We start from the raw sequence: 18,798 nt of genomic DNA, 5'->3' as shown, positions 1-18,798 counted from the left end.
ATTTTCTTCTCTCACCCACCCTATTTTTTTAACTCTAAAATATCAAAAACTCTTTCTCTCTCTTCCCCTCTCTCTCTCTAGAAAGGAAGAGAGCTGAGAAAAAAAAAAACACAGCTGAGGAAAGAAGAAGAAGAAGAAGAAGAAGAAGAAGAAGAAGAAGATGGGGGTAGCAGTAGTGGGCTCAGATTCAATGAGCGAAAGAGCAGCGATGATGAGAGAGGCACTGCAAAAAAGCCAGACCATCACTGACAACGTCGTCACCATTCTCGGCTCCTTTGACCACCGCCTCTCCGCCCTTGAAACCGCCATGCGTCCCACTCAGGTAACTTTCCCCCTTTTTTTTTAGATCCCACCAAACAAAATCTAACACTGTCAAAACTAGTGAAAGCCATGTTTTTTGACTACCCTTTTAGTTTGTTGTCAAAACTAGTGAAAAAAACCAAATATCTGAGATCTTGTTTGGTTGTTTTTTTTACAGATAAGGACACATTCTATTAGGAAAGCTCATGAGAATATTGATAGGACTTTGAAGGCTGCTGAGGTTATTCTTGCTAAATTCGATCTTTCTCGTCAGGTTGGTCCGTTTCCCAGATTTCGTTTTTCCTGTTTGGTTCATTTTCCAGCTTTTTTGTTAGATCAACGAAGAATTGAATCTGAATGTAATTTGTGGTTTCGTATAAGTATTACTTGAAGTTCAGTTTTAGTTGGGTAGTGCTCACCAATAAGAAAAAACCAACTTCGTTTTAGTCCACACCCTCGTGGTTGGAAATGGAGCATGTTTGATTCAGTCATTGTTGTTGCCCAACTAACATTTTCACATTATGAAAATGTTGTGAAAGGCTACATTTTGACAATAGGAATTCAGTTGCTGTAGAATTCTTCTACTTAGGTCAAGCTTCGGCATTATCTTTATTTTTAGTTGAACTTTATCCTTAGTTGATGAGTTTTATGCTGAACTGAATACAGTGAGGCTTAGTATAAGATTCTAAGGTTGTATCAGATTAGTTTGGAGAAAGTTTGCTTCTATCTGGTTGTTGTTTTCCAATTGATGTAGGTCATACCATAGAATGTTTCCCAAGGCTTAGCAAGTATTACTATCGGAGGATTGGTCTTTGCAGACCATCTTTGTGTTTTTTTTTTTTTTGATACATTAATAGTTGGGAGGGGGATTCAAACTGTTGATGTCTCCATTAGAAATATCAGGAAGTGTCAACTAGTTTAGCTACAAGGATCTTGGCACAGACCATCTTTGTGTGTGAGGGTTATATTCCATTTTGCAGCAACTCTGTTCACCATAGCATGGGTCAGAAGGGGTGATTCATGTGGCTGTGGAGGTCAAACATATTTTGGATTCCGTATTGATTGCTTCTGAATGTATTGATAGTAGGTTGAAGTCAGGAGTTCCAGGTGTGTTGTGTAAATTGGATGTGGAGAAGGCGTATGATCATGTGAGTTGGGATTTTTTAATGTATATGCTTCAGCGTTGTCGTTTCTTAGAGAAATGGAGGAAATGGATAAGGTATTGCATTTCAACTGTAAAGTTTTCCATTCTGATCAATGGTAGCCTGTCTGATTTCTTTGGAAGCTCTAGGGGGCTTCGGCAAAGGAATCCATTATCTCCATTGTTGTTTGATATTGTGATGGAGGCATTAAGTCGTATGTTGGATGTGGCTGCCTCTGCTGGGCAGTTCTCAGGCTTTTCTGTGGGTAGTACAGCTGGTCCATCAGTGATGGTGTCTCATCTTTTATTTGCAAATGACATGCTGATCTTTTGTGATGCTGATCTTTCTCAGATTGCTAATTTGAGGGCGATTCTTGCTAGATTTGAGGAGGTATTAGGGCTTCGTATTAATTTGGGAAAATCTGAGTTGGTACCTGTTGGTGGGGTGCACAATTTGGAGGCTTTGGTTGTTCTGTTGGGGTGTGGGCAGTCTTCTCTGCCCTTGAAATATTTGGGCCTTCCATTAGGTGCAAATTTTAAGCATTTATCTATTTGGAATCCTATCCTAGAGAGAATGGAGAGGAGATTAGCAGGTTGGAAGAGAATGTATTTATCTAAAGGGGGTAAGGTGACACTCATTAAAAGCTCACTCTCGTCTTTACCTACATACTTTCTTTCCCTTCTTCCTTTACCGGGTAAGGTGGCAAAGCGTATGGAGAAATTAAAGAGAGATTTTCTGTGGAATGGGATTGGTGGTGAACCTAAAATGCATTTAGTTAATTGGGCCAAGGTCTGTAAGCCTTTGCAGGTTGGCGGGTTGGGTATAAGACGGTTGGGAAGCTTTAATTCTGCCCTGCTAGGAAAATGGTTGTGGAGGTATGGCATGGAGACTGATGCTTTATGGAGGAGGGTTATTGAGGCAAAATATGGGAATATTTGGGGTGGTTGGTGTACAAAAAATGTGACAAGTCCTTATGGGGTCAGCCTATGGAGATACATTAGAAGTGGCTGTTTGAACTTCTCTAAACTCCTTGTATTTGATATGGGGGATGGTAGCACAGTGAAATTTTTGAAGCATGTGTGGCACGGGGATTGTACTTTCCAAGAGGCTTTTCCGGAGCTTTATTGTCTAAGTGGTCAAAAGATTCCTCGGTGGCTGAAGTTATGAGTTGGTCTGCTAGGAGATTTCACTGGAATGTGCAATTTCGTCATCCACCACAAGATTGGGAAGAAGAAGCCTTTGATTGGTTTATGGGGCTGGTCTATTCTTCGACAGTGCGGGGTTTGGCCTAGATAAAGTTTGTTGGAAGCCTGCAAGGAATAGAGGTTTTGAGGTTAGAGGATATTATAGCTCCTTTTATCCTCCTAATCTTGTTTCCTTCCCTTGGAGAATGATATGGCACTCGAAGGTTCCTCCAAGGGTGGCTTTCTTTTCTTGGTCTGCTTCCTTAGGTAAGATTTTAACAACAGACAACCTTCGTAAAAGACGTGTGATAGTGCTTGACTGATGCTATTGTGTAAGAGTTGTGGGGAGTCGGTGGATCATCTTCTACTTCATTGCTCCATAGCTTGGGAGTTGTGGTCTTTGGTTTTCTGCTTGTTTGGTATTCAATGGGTTATGCCTCATACTATTCTTGAGTTGTTTGAGGCTTGGTAAGGAAAGTTTGCGCGACATCGTCACATTGATGTTTGGAAATTGGTGCCTCATTGTTTGATTTGGTGCATTTGGCGTGAAAGGAATGCTAGAAGTTTTGAGGGTTGTGAACGTTCTTTGTTAGAGATTAAGTCTTTTTTCTTGCACACTCTCTATGAATGGAGTGTGGTCTTTTCTCATTTTTCTTGTTCTTCCTTTCCTATTTTTCTTGACCATTGTACTTTTGTTTCTTGATTTGTGCCCCCATAGTACATCCCCAATGTACTCGGTTTGGCACTTTTTCTATTATTAATAATATATTATTCTTACATTACTTATCAAAAAAAAAAAAAGGGTGGCTCTCTTCTGGAAGAATCCTGCTACTTTTTATATAGTTGTGTATAGAATAAGTTTAACAAATACTTATATAAAAAATATAATTATTCTATTTATGTACAACAACAACAAAAGCTAAAGTCCCAAATTTTGTGTGGATCCGTTCATAATAGAATGACTAGGTTTTACGCTAGCAGGCAACCTACTGAAATCTTCCACCTTTTCTTGTGCTCAATGTGTAAATAGAATGTGTGTGTGTGTGTGTATATATATATATATATATATACAAGGGAATAAAATTAATAAAAAAGTAAATTGATTAAAATAATCAATAATATTATTATAACACTATTTATATATGAAAAGTAAATAAAATAATAAACTAGAAATATTGATGGATAAGCACTATCAGTGAGTGACAAGCAAGCACTATGAGCTAATTTTACACTTTGCAAACAAGCTTTCCTTATTCCAGTGATTTTGGGCACTCTTTCTCACAAATTTTCATCTCTATTCTTTCTGCAATAAAAAGGTGACCACATTTTCATCCCATTGTCGTGCTGATGTTGCCTTTCCATTAATATTTTACTAATTCTTTATGTAAACTTTTTTATATGATGGGGATGTCTAGGTTATGTCACATTTATGAAGTTGATACAATTATATGGTCCTCAAGGCCCTTGCAATGAAATGAATTTATTGCATTGGTACAAAATTTCGTTTTTAAAGAACTTAGTTATGCTCATTGGAAAATGGGTGAATGTCAATTTTGATTTTAGTTTCTTACTTCATAATGTTTGAGGCATAGGCATTATTTAATTGATCTATCACTCTATGTTTCCTTATGATGTATTATTTCTAGTTTATAGTTGTTGATATTCTTATCATTTAAATAAACAGGCAGAGACGAAAATACTTAGAGGGCCACATGAGGACTTGGAGAGTTATCTAGGAGCTATTGATCAGCTAAAAGGCAATATCCAATTTTTTAGCAGCAAAAAAAGCTTTAGAAGTTGCGATGCAGTGATCAACAATTCAAATAATCTACTCACTAAAGCTATTTCAAAGCTAGAAGACGAGTTCAAGCAGCGATTATTGTCTTACAGGTTTGTATTTTCTTGCTCATTGATGCTCATGCATTGTGCCTCTGGTTCTTCTGCCTGGGTACTGCCAATTCTTTTGCTTCTATAAACAACCAATGCCTTAATGTTACTTTTGGGGAATTTAGCATCTCCGGTTCTTCCTTTCAGTGACATTTATTTTTGTTGGATTTTTTTTTTTTTAGATAGAAAGGAAGCTGAACCATTCAATTGATTGCTCGAGCTTCCTCTTGAGGCTGACATTAGTGATCTGTAGGGCAGTTTCATGATCGTTTCTAGGATTTGTTTGCATAAATGGAATAGGTTTTGTTAATATATTTATTTTTTCTTTAATGATGTCAAAAAAAAGTTTTGGCATTTGTTTTATGCATAAAAATATTTATTGGAAGGTCAGTAAGCTACAGTTAAATTCGAGTTTATATTGTCTAGCCAAATTATTAATTGTTTATCTAGTTACTGACTTATCCTGCTCCCCATGTGCTTTGAACTTTCTTGGGTGTTATATTCTGAGTTTCTAATTAATTAGTTTGCATTAAAAGAATCGAATTCTTCTACATAAGTTCTTGATTGAAAGATGATTTACCTTTTTGAGATGTCATATTTGCTTTCATATTGATATTGATCTTTGTGTAAGATACTTGGTTATGACAAATTACCTTATCAAAATTAAATTGGCTTTGCTTGAAGCTCCAATTAAAGTACTTATTTATTTCTTTTATTTTGGGTGTGAAAATTTCAGCAAGCCTGTGGAGCCTGACCGTCTTTTTGACTGCCTTCCAAATTCACTGCGGCCATCTTCTGGATCTCCTGGGCCCAATGGTGAATCTAGTGGCAGGAATCCTTCCAATAACCATTCTGAGCAAAAGAGTATCTCAGAAAATGCTGTTTACACTCCTCCAACTCTTATACCACCACGGATTCTGCCATTGCTGCATGATTTAGCTCAGCAAATGGTTCAAGCTGGTCACCAACAGCAGTTACTCAAAATTTACAGGTAAAAAGCTCTATCATTGGTCCCCAGGTATAATGTGCTACTTGTTGTGTAGTCATCTAGTCATTTTATATTTTTGAGAAGAGATTTATCATTCAAGTCTTTCTTGATGGTTAGGTTTCATAGGCAGCCTATGTTTTTATTGTTAAATAATCATCTTTATAAAATTTTTGCTACTGTATGACACATTTCATGTACTTGAGTCGTAAGTCAGAATATAAGAATTGAGAGCGATGATTTTAACACAAAAAACCGTTGTCCCTTCCATGCCCAAATACAATAAAGGTTGAAATCTCAATTATGTGTTGCAACATTCAACAATATTTGATATAGGTCTAAGGTTGTAAGTAGTCAGTTTAAATCAGAGTTTTAGTCAACCAAATTGAACCTATTAAGGTGATGGGCAGAGCAAACAACACCGACCAACAGCCCATCACCAACATCAACTGGTGGCTTTCAGGGCAGTTGGTGGACTCAATATGGGGAGAGGAAACTGCCTTAGAATAGAACAATGGCGCTAAGAATTATGGAATCTTTGGGGAATGGGATTTATGATGGGATTGGAATTGGCAAAGTTTCAAGGAATGTAAGAAGCCACATTATCATTTCTACCTTTCAAGGATATCTCCTTACATCTTCCCCCCCCAAAAAAAAAGAAGAAGCTTGTCAGTGTACAGTTTGAGGTGGTAACTGGCTCCCGTATTCATTTCTGGGATGAAGTGGTGCAGTGACGTTCCTCTTCGAGTGTCTTTCCCCATATTGTATAGGATTGCTTAGAGGAAGGATGCATTTGTAGCTGATGTTTTGGGTGGAAAGAATGGGTTTATTCATTGGGATATTCATTTTACTCATTCTATCCAAGATTGGAAGTTGGAGAGTTTACAATCTTTCTTTGCTTTATTGTATTCCACTAATATTGATTGGAATGGGGTTGATAAAATGGTGTAAAAGCCTGCAAATAATGGATCTTTAGAAGTTAAAATCTTATTATAGAGCCCTAATGACTGGAGGAAGTCATACCTTCCCTTGGAAAAGTATTTGGAGGTGAAAGTTCCTTCTGGAGTGGCTTATTTTACTTGGACAGCCTAGGGGAAAGATTCTCACTTTGGATAATTTGAGAAGGAATATTTATATTGTCAACAGATGTTGCATGTGCAAGAACATTTGGGAATCAGTGGGTCACTTGCTCCTTTTCTGCTCTTATGCATATAATTTGTGGACGTTTGTGTTTAGCCTCTTTGGGATTTCTTGAGTGATGCCTAAGCAAGTGGTGGATCTACTAGTTTGTTGGAATAGAGGGGTGGGTGGCAGGTGTTGGGCAGCAGTTATTTGGGGAGCAATTCCACAATGCATCATGTGGACTATTTCGCGAGAACATAATCTTAGAACTTTCAATGGGGAGGAACATTCCATCATTGAACTGAAATGGTTTTTCTTGCTTACTCTGTTTGATTGGATGACTGCATTGAGAGGTCCTTATATCCCCTCTTTTTGGGAATTTTTAGATTTGTGTTCTTTTACTTAATGTTTTGTTTTCGTTGGTACATGACCTGTGTACCATAGGAACAATTTGTGTGCTTCTCTTCTTCTAATTAAAAAGTTCTTTTGCCTATCCAAAAAAAAGAAAACCCTCTCTGTTTATATCTTTACAACTCTAGGCTGTCTGCTGTCACCTGTCATCAGTATTTAGGTGGTAATGGTGCAGCTGAAGTTTGCAACTTTTTTTTTCCCTGGATCATTGCTACTTAGTTTTGAGTGCAGAGATACAGATGCTTTTAGATGTGGAATAATTTCATTATTTTTTTTTTTATAAAATGGAGCCTTTTATCTTAAAAATGGGTAAGATAAGGAAAAAGGTATTGTACTTTGGTTCCACAAGCCAATGCAATGCAAAACATTTTGGCAATATTAGGTGCAGACCACCTTGTACTTTGAATACCAAACTCCCCTATGGCACTTCAAAATTAATGTCCATCTTATTACAATTCTGTCATATATCTAATATGTGACTATCTGAGAGCAGGATGCTCTGTGATGGTTGACCCATCAAATTTCAGAGAGGAAATTACACTTTACCATCCTAAAGTATACCTCATGATACACTTTGTACCCTAAACTTTTCAAATGCACTTTTTGCATCCTAAACCATGACTCTTGTTACACTCTGCACCCCGATATTAAGTTTACTCACTTTACTGTTAACTTGGATGGAAAAATATGACACCACGTGAAAAGACCTAATTGCCCATCTTCTCAATGTTTTAAAAACAAAAGATAAATTACATTTTACCACCCTAAACTATACTCCTTATTACACTTTGCATCCTAAATTTTGAATTTTCATCTACGTTAACAGCAAACTTAATGACAGGGTGCAAAGTATAACAGGAGTTATAGTTTAGGGTGCAAAACATGCATTCGAAAAGTTTAGGTTGCAAAGTGTAACATGAGGTATAGTTTACGTTGTTAAAGTGTAATTTCCCTAATTTCAAATTCCACCTGTGGAAGAGCTCTCAGTTGCTTTGGCATAGGGTGACAAATCCATCTGACTGATTTCTCTTGGTTTTTCTTAATCCAAAAAAAAAATAATAATAAATAAACAAAAAGTGTTCTGGGTTAATTTGGTGCAGCCACCAAATCAGATTTGTTTGGCAAGGAATTTTGAAGGAAAGGAGGATGATGATATAAAGACCTAAAAATCACATCTATTTTATTTTAGCAATCAGATTTTGGAAAAAACCAATCACACTCAGTAATTAAAAAAAAAAAAACTGGTGGAAATTCTTTGCAATGTTTTCTGAAAAGTTGATTTCTTACCCATCATTGATCAGACTAGGATATATGGTTTATAAACTAAAGAAAATTTGAAAGTTAACTACTAGTCTAAGCTTTAAACTACTAAAGGCCATGCAGAGCATAACGATACCCACATAATAGCCATTATGCATACCTGAAATTCATTAAATTGCACCTAACAGAATAAAACATAAGAGCGTACAAAACACCAAAATAGAAACAAAATGACTTAGGCAAGACATAAAGGAGGTGTCAGGACAGATTCACAAGTGCTGATTCCTAGGTTTATCTTTATCTCTATCTTTTTTTTCCCCTGTTCTATTTGTTTTTCCTGCAACTCCCTTTAAGAATTCTGTGCTCCAATCTCTTTGTTCTGCATCGAATGTTGACATGTCTTCTCCCATAAACAAAGGATGGAGTGTGAGGTTATGGATTCATTCTTTTATGGAAGCATGACTTATGTTTATCTTTAAAAAAATATATATATAGAGATTTCATAAGAATTATAAAAAAAGAAGTAGAACAAAGAGTAGAGAAGATAGAGCAAGGAAATCATCTTCTTACTCTAAATTCCATTAACCTTATTTGAGAAACTACCTAATAGGATTCTTCAGGATTACTAGGACTCTGAATTTAGAGTATCTAATAAAATAATATGTAATCCAGAAAAGGGGAATAAACTACTAGGACTCCGTGATAACAATTTGAGAATTGTAGACCATGCTTAGCTAAGTTCATATTGGGAAATCTAAGTTTGTTTTGCAGTAGAAGGTTGTGTATATATTAGGATTATTAAAACTGATCCAATTTGCAATTCCCATGTTGTTTGCTTGGTCCTTCATTGGCATTGTAATTATATCATTAATATCAAAGCTTGCTAGTGAACTGCTGTACCTAATATTTACAATTCTCTTCTAAGGGATTTGGATTATTCACAGAGATGATGTGTAGATAATCGACATATACGCATTGTTATTTTCCCTCATTGATCTAATCCAATATGACGTATGCGTTCTAATATATATGGCATAGAATTGGATGTACACATATCATTGGAGAAAGTAATAATATAAGGATATGTTAGTTAAGGAAGCGATAAAGAAATATGATTTTGGATAGCATAGAATGATGGAGATGAATACATGTGTTCAACCCAGATAAGTCTTTTGAAGATCCCTAGTGGACTCCAGAATTTTGAGACTTAAGGTTTTGTTGTTATTTTATACACACACACACACATTTCGTTTTTAAGTTTAAGTATCAAGATGTTCAACAAGTACTCTTTTGTTTTGTTTAGGGATACTCGTTCTTCAGTTCTAGAAGAAAGCCTCCGAAAATTGGGAGTTGAAAAACTTAGCAAAGAGGATGTTCAGAAGATGCAATGGGAGGTTTTGGAGGCTAAAATCGGGAATTGGATTCATTTCATGCGTATTGCTGTAAGTACTTGTCTGGAATTTGAACAAATTTGGCAGTTTTCATGTTCTGAATATATGGTTATGCATGAACAGGTCAAACTGCTTTATGCTGGAGAGCGGATAGTTTGTGATCAAATATTTGAAGGCTTTGATTCTCTCAGGGATCAGTGTTTTGGTGAGGTCACTGCAAGCAGCGTTTCAGTGCTACTTAGTTTTGGGGATGCAATTGCCAAGAGCAAAAGGTCACCAGAGAAGTTATTTGTACTTTTGGACATGTATGAGATAATGCGGGAGCTTCACTCAGAGGTATAGTTGATATTACTAATCCATAGAAACCTGCACTAAGATTGCTGCTTATGACTCATTGGAACTAGGGTAGATGACAAGGCTAGGTGGGACAATTCATAATTATTTCATTTTATTTTGGATGGAGATGAAAATTTTGTTTTTGAGATTGTTGTTTGAAAAGTCTAGGATCCTTGGAGCTAGTGGTATCCATTCTATTGTATAATTCATACAATCCCTCTCATTTTGATTGTAATCCATTCATAGTTTTCAAAGAATCCCTCTTTAAAGAAATTTCTTGTATTTACTAGGTTATTCAATATGAGGTGGATAAATTTTGCTTAAAATGTGATGTATTTACTAGGTTCTTTAGACTGCTGCTTTTCTTTGATTATATAAATTATTCCCAAAAAATTCAAAATGCCTTTCTTTTAACTGAAGAAAGAAATTTACAATTTTTGAGGGGTAGGAGAAGAAGATAAATTTTGCAGATAGCCTTTTATTCTTTGGCATTACCTATTAATCTTTTAAAGATACCAATTCAAATATTCTTTAATTTTGAAATCATCCCACAAGCTTCCCTTTTGTTTCGGTCCTATATAGAATGGTATAGTTTCTACATTACCCTAATTCAGGGTATGTGATTATACTCAATGAAATCATTTTATCTCTTCATTTGTACATAATATCTACCTTTTATTTCACTTGTAAATGATTTCAAGGTATAACAGATTCTTATGCTTAATTAGCAGTTGCCCTTTGTATGCAGTCATATTTCAATAGTGCTACAAATCAGTTTATTAACTTAGGTAACTGAATTTATTTGCAGATTGAAATGATTTTCAAAGGTAAGGCTTGCAGTGAAATAAGAGATTCCGCATTTGGTTTGACAAAACGGCTCGCTCAGACAGCTCAGGAGACCTTTGGAGATTTTGAAGAAGCTGTTGAAAAGGATGCAACTAAAACTGCTGTCTTGGATGGAACTGTCCATCCTTTGACAAGCTATGTCATTAACTATGTGAAGTTTCTGTTTGAGTAAGTTCAGCTAACTGTTCTTCCTATTCCTATAATCCCATTCTTTGTGGCAGGGTAAAATCTAGTTTCATACATTCTACTTTGTTCTAGTTGTTGATGATTGAGCCATTAAAGCCGTAATGATTTCACATGTATCCACCTATGAAAAATAAAAATGTATCTTTATATTAGTATCTTTCATTGTTTATATCTTTATTTTCTATTTTTATCTGTTTACATTTGTTCTTTTACTTTTAATTTTTTAGCTGTCTCAGACTTTGCTTCATGTTCTAATATGTTGGGAGGTGCTACTGCCTTAAAATAAGGTTGAGAGCTTCTCTCTTACTGACATAACAATTCAATAGAAAGCCTTGTGAGGAATACTTTTAGAAGATCCTAGAAAGGAGACTTGAAGGGCAATTTTGGTAGTTTTTGAGAAATATGTGGAAAGGAAAACTCTTGAATTACAAGCAACAATTCTTTTTTTTTTTTTTTTTTTTTTTTTGGGGTGGGTATTTACAGGCGACCATTTTTATATAGGAAGAATTCATAGTTTCAAACACGGGTAAAAAAGTGTTCTACAGTATGATCAGGGGCTATTTGGTGGCTAGTGGGTAGTGAAAATGCAGGGAGCTTAAGGGTTTCAAATTGGTAGGAGAAAAGGGATTAATTTAGGGTTGAAAGAGAGATGAAAATTGAGCCTGTCGAAGGGCTGTGAAAAACATTAAAGGGGGGAATAGGTGGGAAGAAAAGAGAGAGAGAGAGAGAGAGAGAGATTTGGGGTTGCAAAGAGGGAAAGAAAAAGGCTGAAACTGGAAGCAGTCCAGGCCTGTGAAAAGTAACACTAAAGGGGGAATAGGTGGGTAGGGAAAAAGAAAGAAAAGAAAATAGAGAGAGAGAAAGAGATGACATTAGGATTCTAATTAAAAAATTATTTAACTTTGAGAAACTAAACAATGCTAAATGAAAGCTCATTTACTGAGCTTACATACTATTAGACTAAAGACCCATGGCCTAGAACTTTAGCCCACAAAGAATTCAGATATGTCAAATTATCACATATTTTTATGAGATTTCATCTTTTCATAATCCTATATGTTGGGTTATTATTATTATTATTTTTATTTTTTGCCTTTGGAGAGTTGAGCAGTTTATTTATTTTTTTGATTTAACTACTAATCTCGATCAAATGATTGACTTAAGATTATGCACCAAATTTTTACAGCTATCAATCAACCTTGAAGCAGCTTTTCCTAGAATTTGATAACAAAGATGAAACAGGTTCGCAGTTGGCCTCTGTAACAATGAGAATAATGCAGGCTCTTCAAACCAATTTGGATGGAAAATCTAAGCAGTATAAAGATCCTGCTTTGACCCATTTATTTCTCATGAATAATATTCATTATATGGTCAGATCTGTGCGCAGGTATGTCATGTACATATTATCAGAATTCTTTTTTAAATCTTGAATGATTTTCATGCCTGTGAATACTGGTGCTTCTTTAATATCTGTTTTCAGGTCAGAAGCCAAGGATTTGTTAGGCGACGATTGGGTGCAGAGACACAGGAGAATTGTGCAGCAACATGCAAATCAATACAAAAGGAATGCTTGGGCAAAGGTAACGTTCTACTGAATGAAACCACATCTGAATCTTCTGTTGATATGTCACGTTGCCTGGTGTTGCATTGATCTGTTTCTGGAAAGATAATTTTATCATCTTATCTTTAAAAACATGTGGCTTTATTTGGGGTGTGTGTGTGTGACAGTGTGTTACAATTTTTTGGTCTGAACCCGTTTGACCAACATTTTACACTTAAGTGCCATCTATCAATTTAATGTCTAAAGACTCTAAACTCTAAACCTTACATGTATGAAAGTTTCTCTTCTTCTTTACTTGATAGACATGAGCATGGCTGTACGCATACAATAAAGCTCACACTGTTCTACTCATTGATCTGTGTATTTTTGTCAATTCCATCTTAAATCATAATATATATGAGCATAGTATCACAGATATCTTTGATACATTTTTCTCTGGGATGAGTTGCCTTGTACTCTATATGAGGCAAACAATATATTACTTCTATTTAAACAATAGTGCAAACTCAAAGAAATGCCTTCTTAACTGGAATACATTTGATTTAGTTTCATCATATGCACCAAAGGCGTTTAAAAAATTCCTCATTTTGTTGTATTTTTGTCATAATTAATTTGAGTTCTTACTTTGAAGTTTGACATCTTATGCTGTCCTAATGGTTGAAAATCAGAACACCCTCGATGTAACCTGTCCTAACTATGCTTAATGCCTCTTATTTCCCTTTAAAGTATTGATCTGGAAAGGAACTTGGTTTCATATTGCTAAATGCAGGGGCTTTTTTCCTTTGCAGATTCTTCAGTGCCTCACTATCCAAGGCCTAACCTCGTCCGGGGGTGGGAGTTCAGTAGGTGGTGATGGAGGAAATAGTAGTGGAGTTTCTAGAGCATTGGTGAAAGACAGGTCGATAATGAGTTAAATCTTTATAGGATTTTTTCAAGTAATTTTTGTCACAAATGTTCTGACCTGGTGGGATTTCTCAGGTTCAAGACGTTCAATATGCAATTTGAGGAACTTCATCAAAAGCAATCTCAGTGGACAGTTCCTGACACTGAGTTGCGAGAGTCTCTAAGGCTTGCAGTTGCGGAAGTGTTGTTGCCTGCCTACAGATCCTTTGTAAAACGTTTTGGGTGCGTTTTCTCATACTTGAAGTAACACACACACAAGCATGTGTTTGTGCATGTGTGTGTGTAAAAGATGTTTCTTTCAGGATGTGTTTATTACAAAGTCAATAATGAGGTCTATTTACAAAATTTCAAACAATAATGGATAAATGAAACACTTAATGGTCATATTTAAAATGCTAGAAAAGCTTATGTAAGAGCTACAAATGACTTAGGGTACTTGTCCCAAAGCTATGCAAAATACATGCAGATAGATTGTATTTTCATTGGCTGTCTAATGATTCATCATTACTCTGTAATTACTTTCTTGTTTACACTTGCTTTTGGATGTTTTACAGGCCTCTAGTTGAGAGTGGCAAGAACCCTCAAAAATACATCAAGTACGGAGCAGAGGATCTTGAACGAATGTTGGGTGAATTTTTTGAGGGAAAGAACTTGAATGAACCTAAGCGGTAGATTTGATCTCTTTCTCCTTCTGTGTTTGTGATAATGAAGATGTTACGGGCCATTAACCTCGGCTTTGGTGGTACACTTCACTCTCCTTTTGTAGAGAGTTGTGGTTCAGTTCCTGAGAGGTTCGTTTTACAGTGCCATGCTTCTACCCAGCGTTATAGGTGGTCGCATGTATGTGTTTTCCTATTATTGGAAAAATGTTAGTGAATAGAATAAAAGAAAGCAGATTATTCTGTATGCATTTTCTGTGTAAAATACTTGCCATGAAAAATACTAAATAAGAGTGTGACTCTTCATTCTTTCACAAAACGGTTGTGTACTTTGGTTTGGTGGTGATCCAAGTATATATTTTACCAGATATATTTAGTTATTTACCAGAGGTTGTTATATATGGGCGGTTTTAGTTGTGAAAAAGGCCAATTTATCTTGACCAACAAATGCATGTGATTTATTTTGCTAAATTTTTTGAAACATTAAATTGTTATATTAGAAAAAATTATGAAATGAAATACAGGAATAATTGTAAAATATTTGCCTCTACTAGAGCTGAATTTAACAATCAATTGAAGCCAAATTGTTTGGATTTCAATATTGGTCAGCTCCATGACATTGGTTAATTCATGTCATTAGGATGTTTTTTATTTCAAGTAAAAGTTTGTTACAAATTGCCTTAAAATAAAAGCTACTTTGAAGAAGTGTATTGTAGAGAATTTTGTTCTAGTAAAAGTAGATCTTTGCTCAAGTGATAAAGATACTTCACTCAAATGAGTGAATCTTTGGTCATGCGAAATAATAAAGGAACTCGATATTGTGTAAGATTGCGGAAACCATGTTTTTTTATTTCCATTTGGACTAGAATTTCCAACAAGGTATTTTACCTTACTTTGTGTACCTAATCTATACTATGCACAATTGTTCTATAGATAAAAGGAAGCCACACATTGAGCTTTTAGAGAAAATCAAGTTCCTTATCTCTTGTAAGATGTAAACTAAAATCCTTTATGGTGAGGTTCTCTGCAACAATATCTTTCAGTAGATTCTTTGGAGTGCTAGAGTTTCTGGTTTGTGCAAATAAAGAGTTCATGGAGAAGATTCGCTTAGCAAGATTGTAAATGCTTTAGGGTTGCTACGATAAAAAGGCAAGCAGGGAATTCGCAGAGTTTGTAATGAAGAGTAGCTATTCAAATATTTTGTAAGTAGATTATTTTAACTGCTATTCCTATAGTGAATATTCTACAAGATTTTGTCCTCGAAGTGGTATTTCCATCAAAAGAAGTTCTTTAGTTTTCCAATTTGTTATCAAATTTTGTGCCTTACTTATATTGCTTTCATATTTACTACTTCTAAATTTGGTATTGATATATGTGGCTAACTATTTATCGGTGCAGTTTAATTCATTTCGTGTAAGATTTATTACTAAATTTAATAACTTCATTGAACCAAAGCAAATAAATAAGTGAATTTTTAGCCACTATATTAGTAAATGACATACCAAGAGCCTTATAGCTTAATTGGTTGGCACTTCCAGGGTTCAAATTTTCTGTTCCCATTATAACTATTTCATTATCGAAAATACCTCTTAAAATTGAGAATAGTAGCATATCAAATTCGACTATAAGCAACATATGATATCAAAGATTCCTTTTATATAAATAAATAAAATAGTTATTAAATGATAGACATTGATAACCTTGTAACCTAGGTAAAGTCCTAATGTTGAGGGGGTAATCTATTGAAATATTAGGCATTATTCTATCCTTCCCCAGAGTAACTAAAAGAATAAATATTAAAGAATAGCAACATAGGTGCACGACTTATATAATGGAATTATTATATGTCCAAAACCAAAAATAAAAAAAGTATGCAATTGGAGCTGAACATTCAACGGTTACCTTCCAAGAAAAAAAGAAAAAGAAAGAAAAACTTCATCTTTGCTTGGTATATGCCAATTATTTATAGGACACCAGTACATCATATAGCACAATTAATGAATATGTTAAAACCAACGCTTCATTTTCCTATTAAAGATGCTAGGTCCGTAAGTTGAAATGGCCATGGCAACAAGAAGAGGGAATTGCATCAATACAAAGAGGGTGATAGGAATACTAGCCAAACAAATGACAGGTTTGAAAATCCATGATTGTTCATGTAGCATAAGAAAAAGAGTAGCAGAAAAGGCTATCATCATGGCCGCAATAGAGAAGAAAAGGGTGGAAAGGCCTATTATCATCTTTCTAGGCAAGGACTCAAGGAAATCCTCTTCCGCATAACGAGATGTGAGGATTCCCAAAAACATCAAGACTGAAGTTGAGGAAGAAAAGAGTGAGAGAGCATCGGATACAATAAAGACCATAAATAATTTTTTATTTAAGAAAATTGGGAAGCCTGTATTTTGGTCGTTACCACCTGGAATGGTAAATACTGCAGCAAACATAATGGTAACAATCAGAGCACCCACCACAGTACAAGATGTTGCTGTGTCCTTCATCCATTGCTCTCCGTCTTTCCTCATGTCCTTATGGTTTTTTGTAAACAATTCTCGGGGAGTCAAACCATCTTTGTCTACATATGCATGAACCTTGGGAGGGACAATGCTCTCCACCTCCTACATTTGTTAAACAAAGTCTTAGAAGCCAAAATAGTGCAACATTAAAGAAGTTAGAAATTTAAGAAAAGTAATATTAACATTAATATTTAATAGTTTCATAATTAAATATCATAAACTATAATTCATATACACACACTATAAAGCCGAAACCTTTAAGGTTTATTTTTAGTAGTACTCAATACTTTTATTCTGTACTTTCTTCGGGTTTTAAGTTTGAAGCCCTTCCCTTCATCTCACTCTCTCTTCCTTCCCTTCTTCTGTCGGCAATGATAAAAATGATGATTCATCCCTTAAAAAGGGAAAAAAAAAAATTGTATACAGTTGAACTTATCATTGTAAAACTCAAATTTGGACTTCAAAGTTCGATTGCTTTGGGCATAAATTTTTAATTTAGCTTAAAAGTAAGGATAAAATGCAAATTGCACTTTCTAAGTTTGACTAAAATTCATTTCATGCCTTTAACTTTACTTTCCTTTAATTAAGTCCTTTACGTTTCAAATTTATTCAATTAAGATCTTTTGTCTAATTCCGTTAAAAAATTACTTTTAAGTATGCAATTAATTAATGAACATAGCAAAGAATTTTTGATAAAAAATTTCTTCCATAAAAAATCTATAAAATATTTTAATTAATTTTATAGATTATTTTCATGAGAGAAGAATATTCCTTAATGGAAAATTTTTAACAAAATTGGACGGAATGCTTGAATTAAATAAATTTAAAACTAATAGGACTTAATTAAATGAAAGTGAAGTTAGAGAACTGAAATTTATTTCAGTCAAACTTAGAGGGCGTAATTTGCATTTTAACCTATATTAAGCCTAACTTTAAAATTTGGGGTTAAAATCATTACTTAGGTTGGATTAGGTAATTCTTGCTAATTAAGGATTAGCAAAAGACTCCTACTTGAAATTTTTTAATGTAAGAAAATTTCTCCTTTTTTTTGTTTTTTTATTTTTTAGTATCTAGTTGGTACTACTTTTTTTTTTTAATTAGTTGGTACAACTATTTGAAAGTAGGGCTATAAATTAAGGCGCAAGCTGAGCTTTGTGAAGTGTTGAATGTTCAAGCTTAGCTTGGCAACAACTATAAAATATTCAAACTTGGCTTAAGGATTAGCAATAGACTCTTACTAATTTTATTTATACCAAAAGCTTAAGCTAGGCTTGGTTTAGCTTGATTCATTAATCAAACCGAGCTTAAGCTCAAACTCAAGCTTTTGAGATCATGATCCAATATAAGTATATTATCAGACAATTAATTAAAGACTTAGTAAGATATGAGTTAATTAATAATCTCATATGTAAAAAAATAAAATTTGGGGGCTTTTTCTACTTGTGGGCCTTAGACAATTGCCTAAAATTTTCAAAATCACCAAATACCCTTTTAATTTTCAAAATAATCAAAATTCCCTAAAACCTTTAAATGATCTAAATATCCCCTTAAAATCTCCAAAATGACAAAATTCCTCTAAATTTTCCAAAATTATTTGTTTACCCTCTCAAAGCCTTCAAAATCCCCCTAAAACCTTCAAGATAACCAAAATATTCTTAAAACCACATACATGAGGGAAAAAAAAAAAGTACCCACTGAAATCATCCTCTAGAATAAGACCTATAAAATGACTAACATGCCTCTAAGATCTTCAAAATAACCAAATAATAATAATAAAAACATCCAAAATAATGAAAGTAACTTATAAAATATGACCAAAATGTTCTTGAAGCCTCCAAATGGCCAAAAAAAAAACCTTCAAAAACCTCTAAAATCACTTAAATGCCCCTACAACCACCAAAAAAAACAAAACAAAACCCTTAAAGACCATTGAATTACAAAAATGTCTCATGAAATCTTCAAATTGATCACGCTATTCCTCAAAACTTAAAAAATCACCCCCAATATTTTAAAATAGACAAAATTTAGCTACAAAATTGGTTGTAACCTAAGAGTACAACTTTACTCAATATATATATATTATTATTATTATTAGAGGTAAATTTTGACAAA

General features: G+C 34.5%; 2 protein-coding genes across 2 annotated transcripts in view; one reads left to right on the top strand and one right to left on the bottom strand.

Annotated features, from left to right (window-relative positions):
* LOC126722288 (exocyst complex component EXO70A1-like) lies at positions 1-14,492 on the top strand. The gene is made up of 12 exons (XM_050425445.1): positions 1-322; positions 479-574; positions 4,311-4,516; positions 5,250-5,504; positions 9,595-9,733; positions 9,806-10,018; positions 10,827-11,032; positions 12,237-12,437; positions 12,531-12,630; positions 13,400-13,509; positions 13,590-13,736; positions 14,069-14,492. The coding sequence occupies exons 1-12, from the start codon at positions 161-163 to the stop codon at positions 14,184-14,186; spliced, it is 1,953 nt and encodes a 650-aa protein (XP_050281402.1). The 5' UTR covers positions 1-160; the 3' UTR covers positions 14,187-14,492.
* Positions 14,493-16,072: 1,580 nt separating this feature from the next.
* Positions 16,073-18,798, bottom strand: part of LOC126722286 (ankyrin repeat-containing protein ITN1-like) — a 135,946-nt gene continuing 133,220 nt past the window's right edge. Inside the window, exon 9 of the mRNA XM_050425444.1 lies at positions 16,073-16,788. Within this exon, the coding sequence (XP_050281401.1) occupies positions 16,180-16,788 (609 nt within the window). The 3' untranslated portion in view covers positions 16,073-16,179. The remainder of the gene's footprint in view (positions 16,789-18,798) is intronic.

Source organism: Quercus robur, chromosome 4, assembly GCF_932294415.1.
Source record: "Quercus robur chromosome 4, dhQueRobu3.1, whole genome shotgun sequence".
NCBI classification, from domain to species: Eukaryota; Viridiplantae; Streptophyta; class Magnoliopsida; order Fagales; family Fagaceae; genus Quercus; species Quercus robur.
This window is presented reverse-complemented; position numbering and strand designations above follow the sequence as displayed.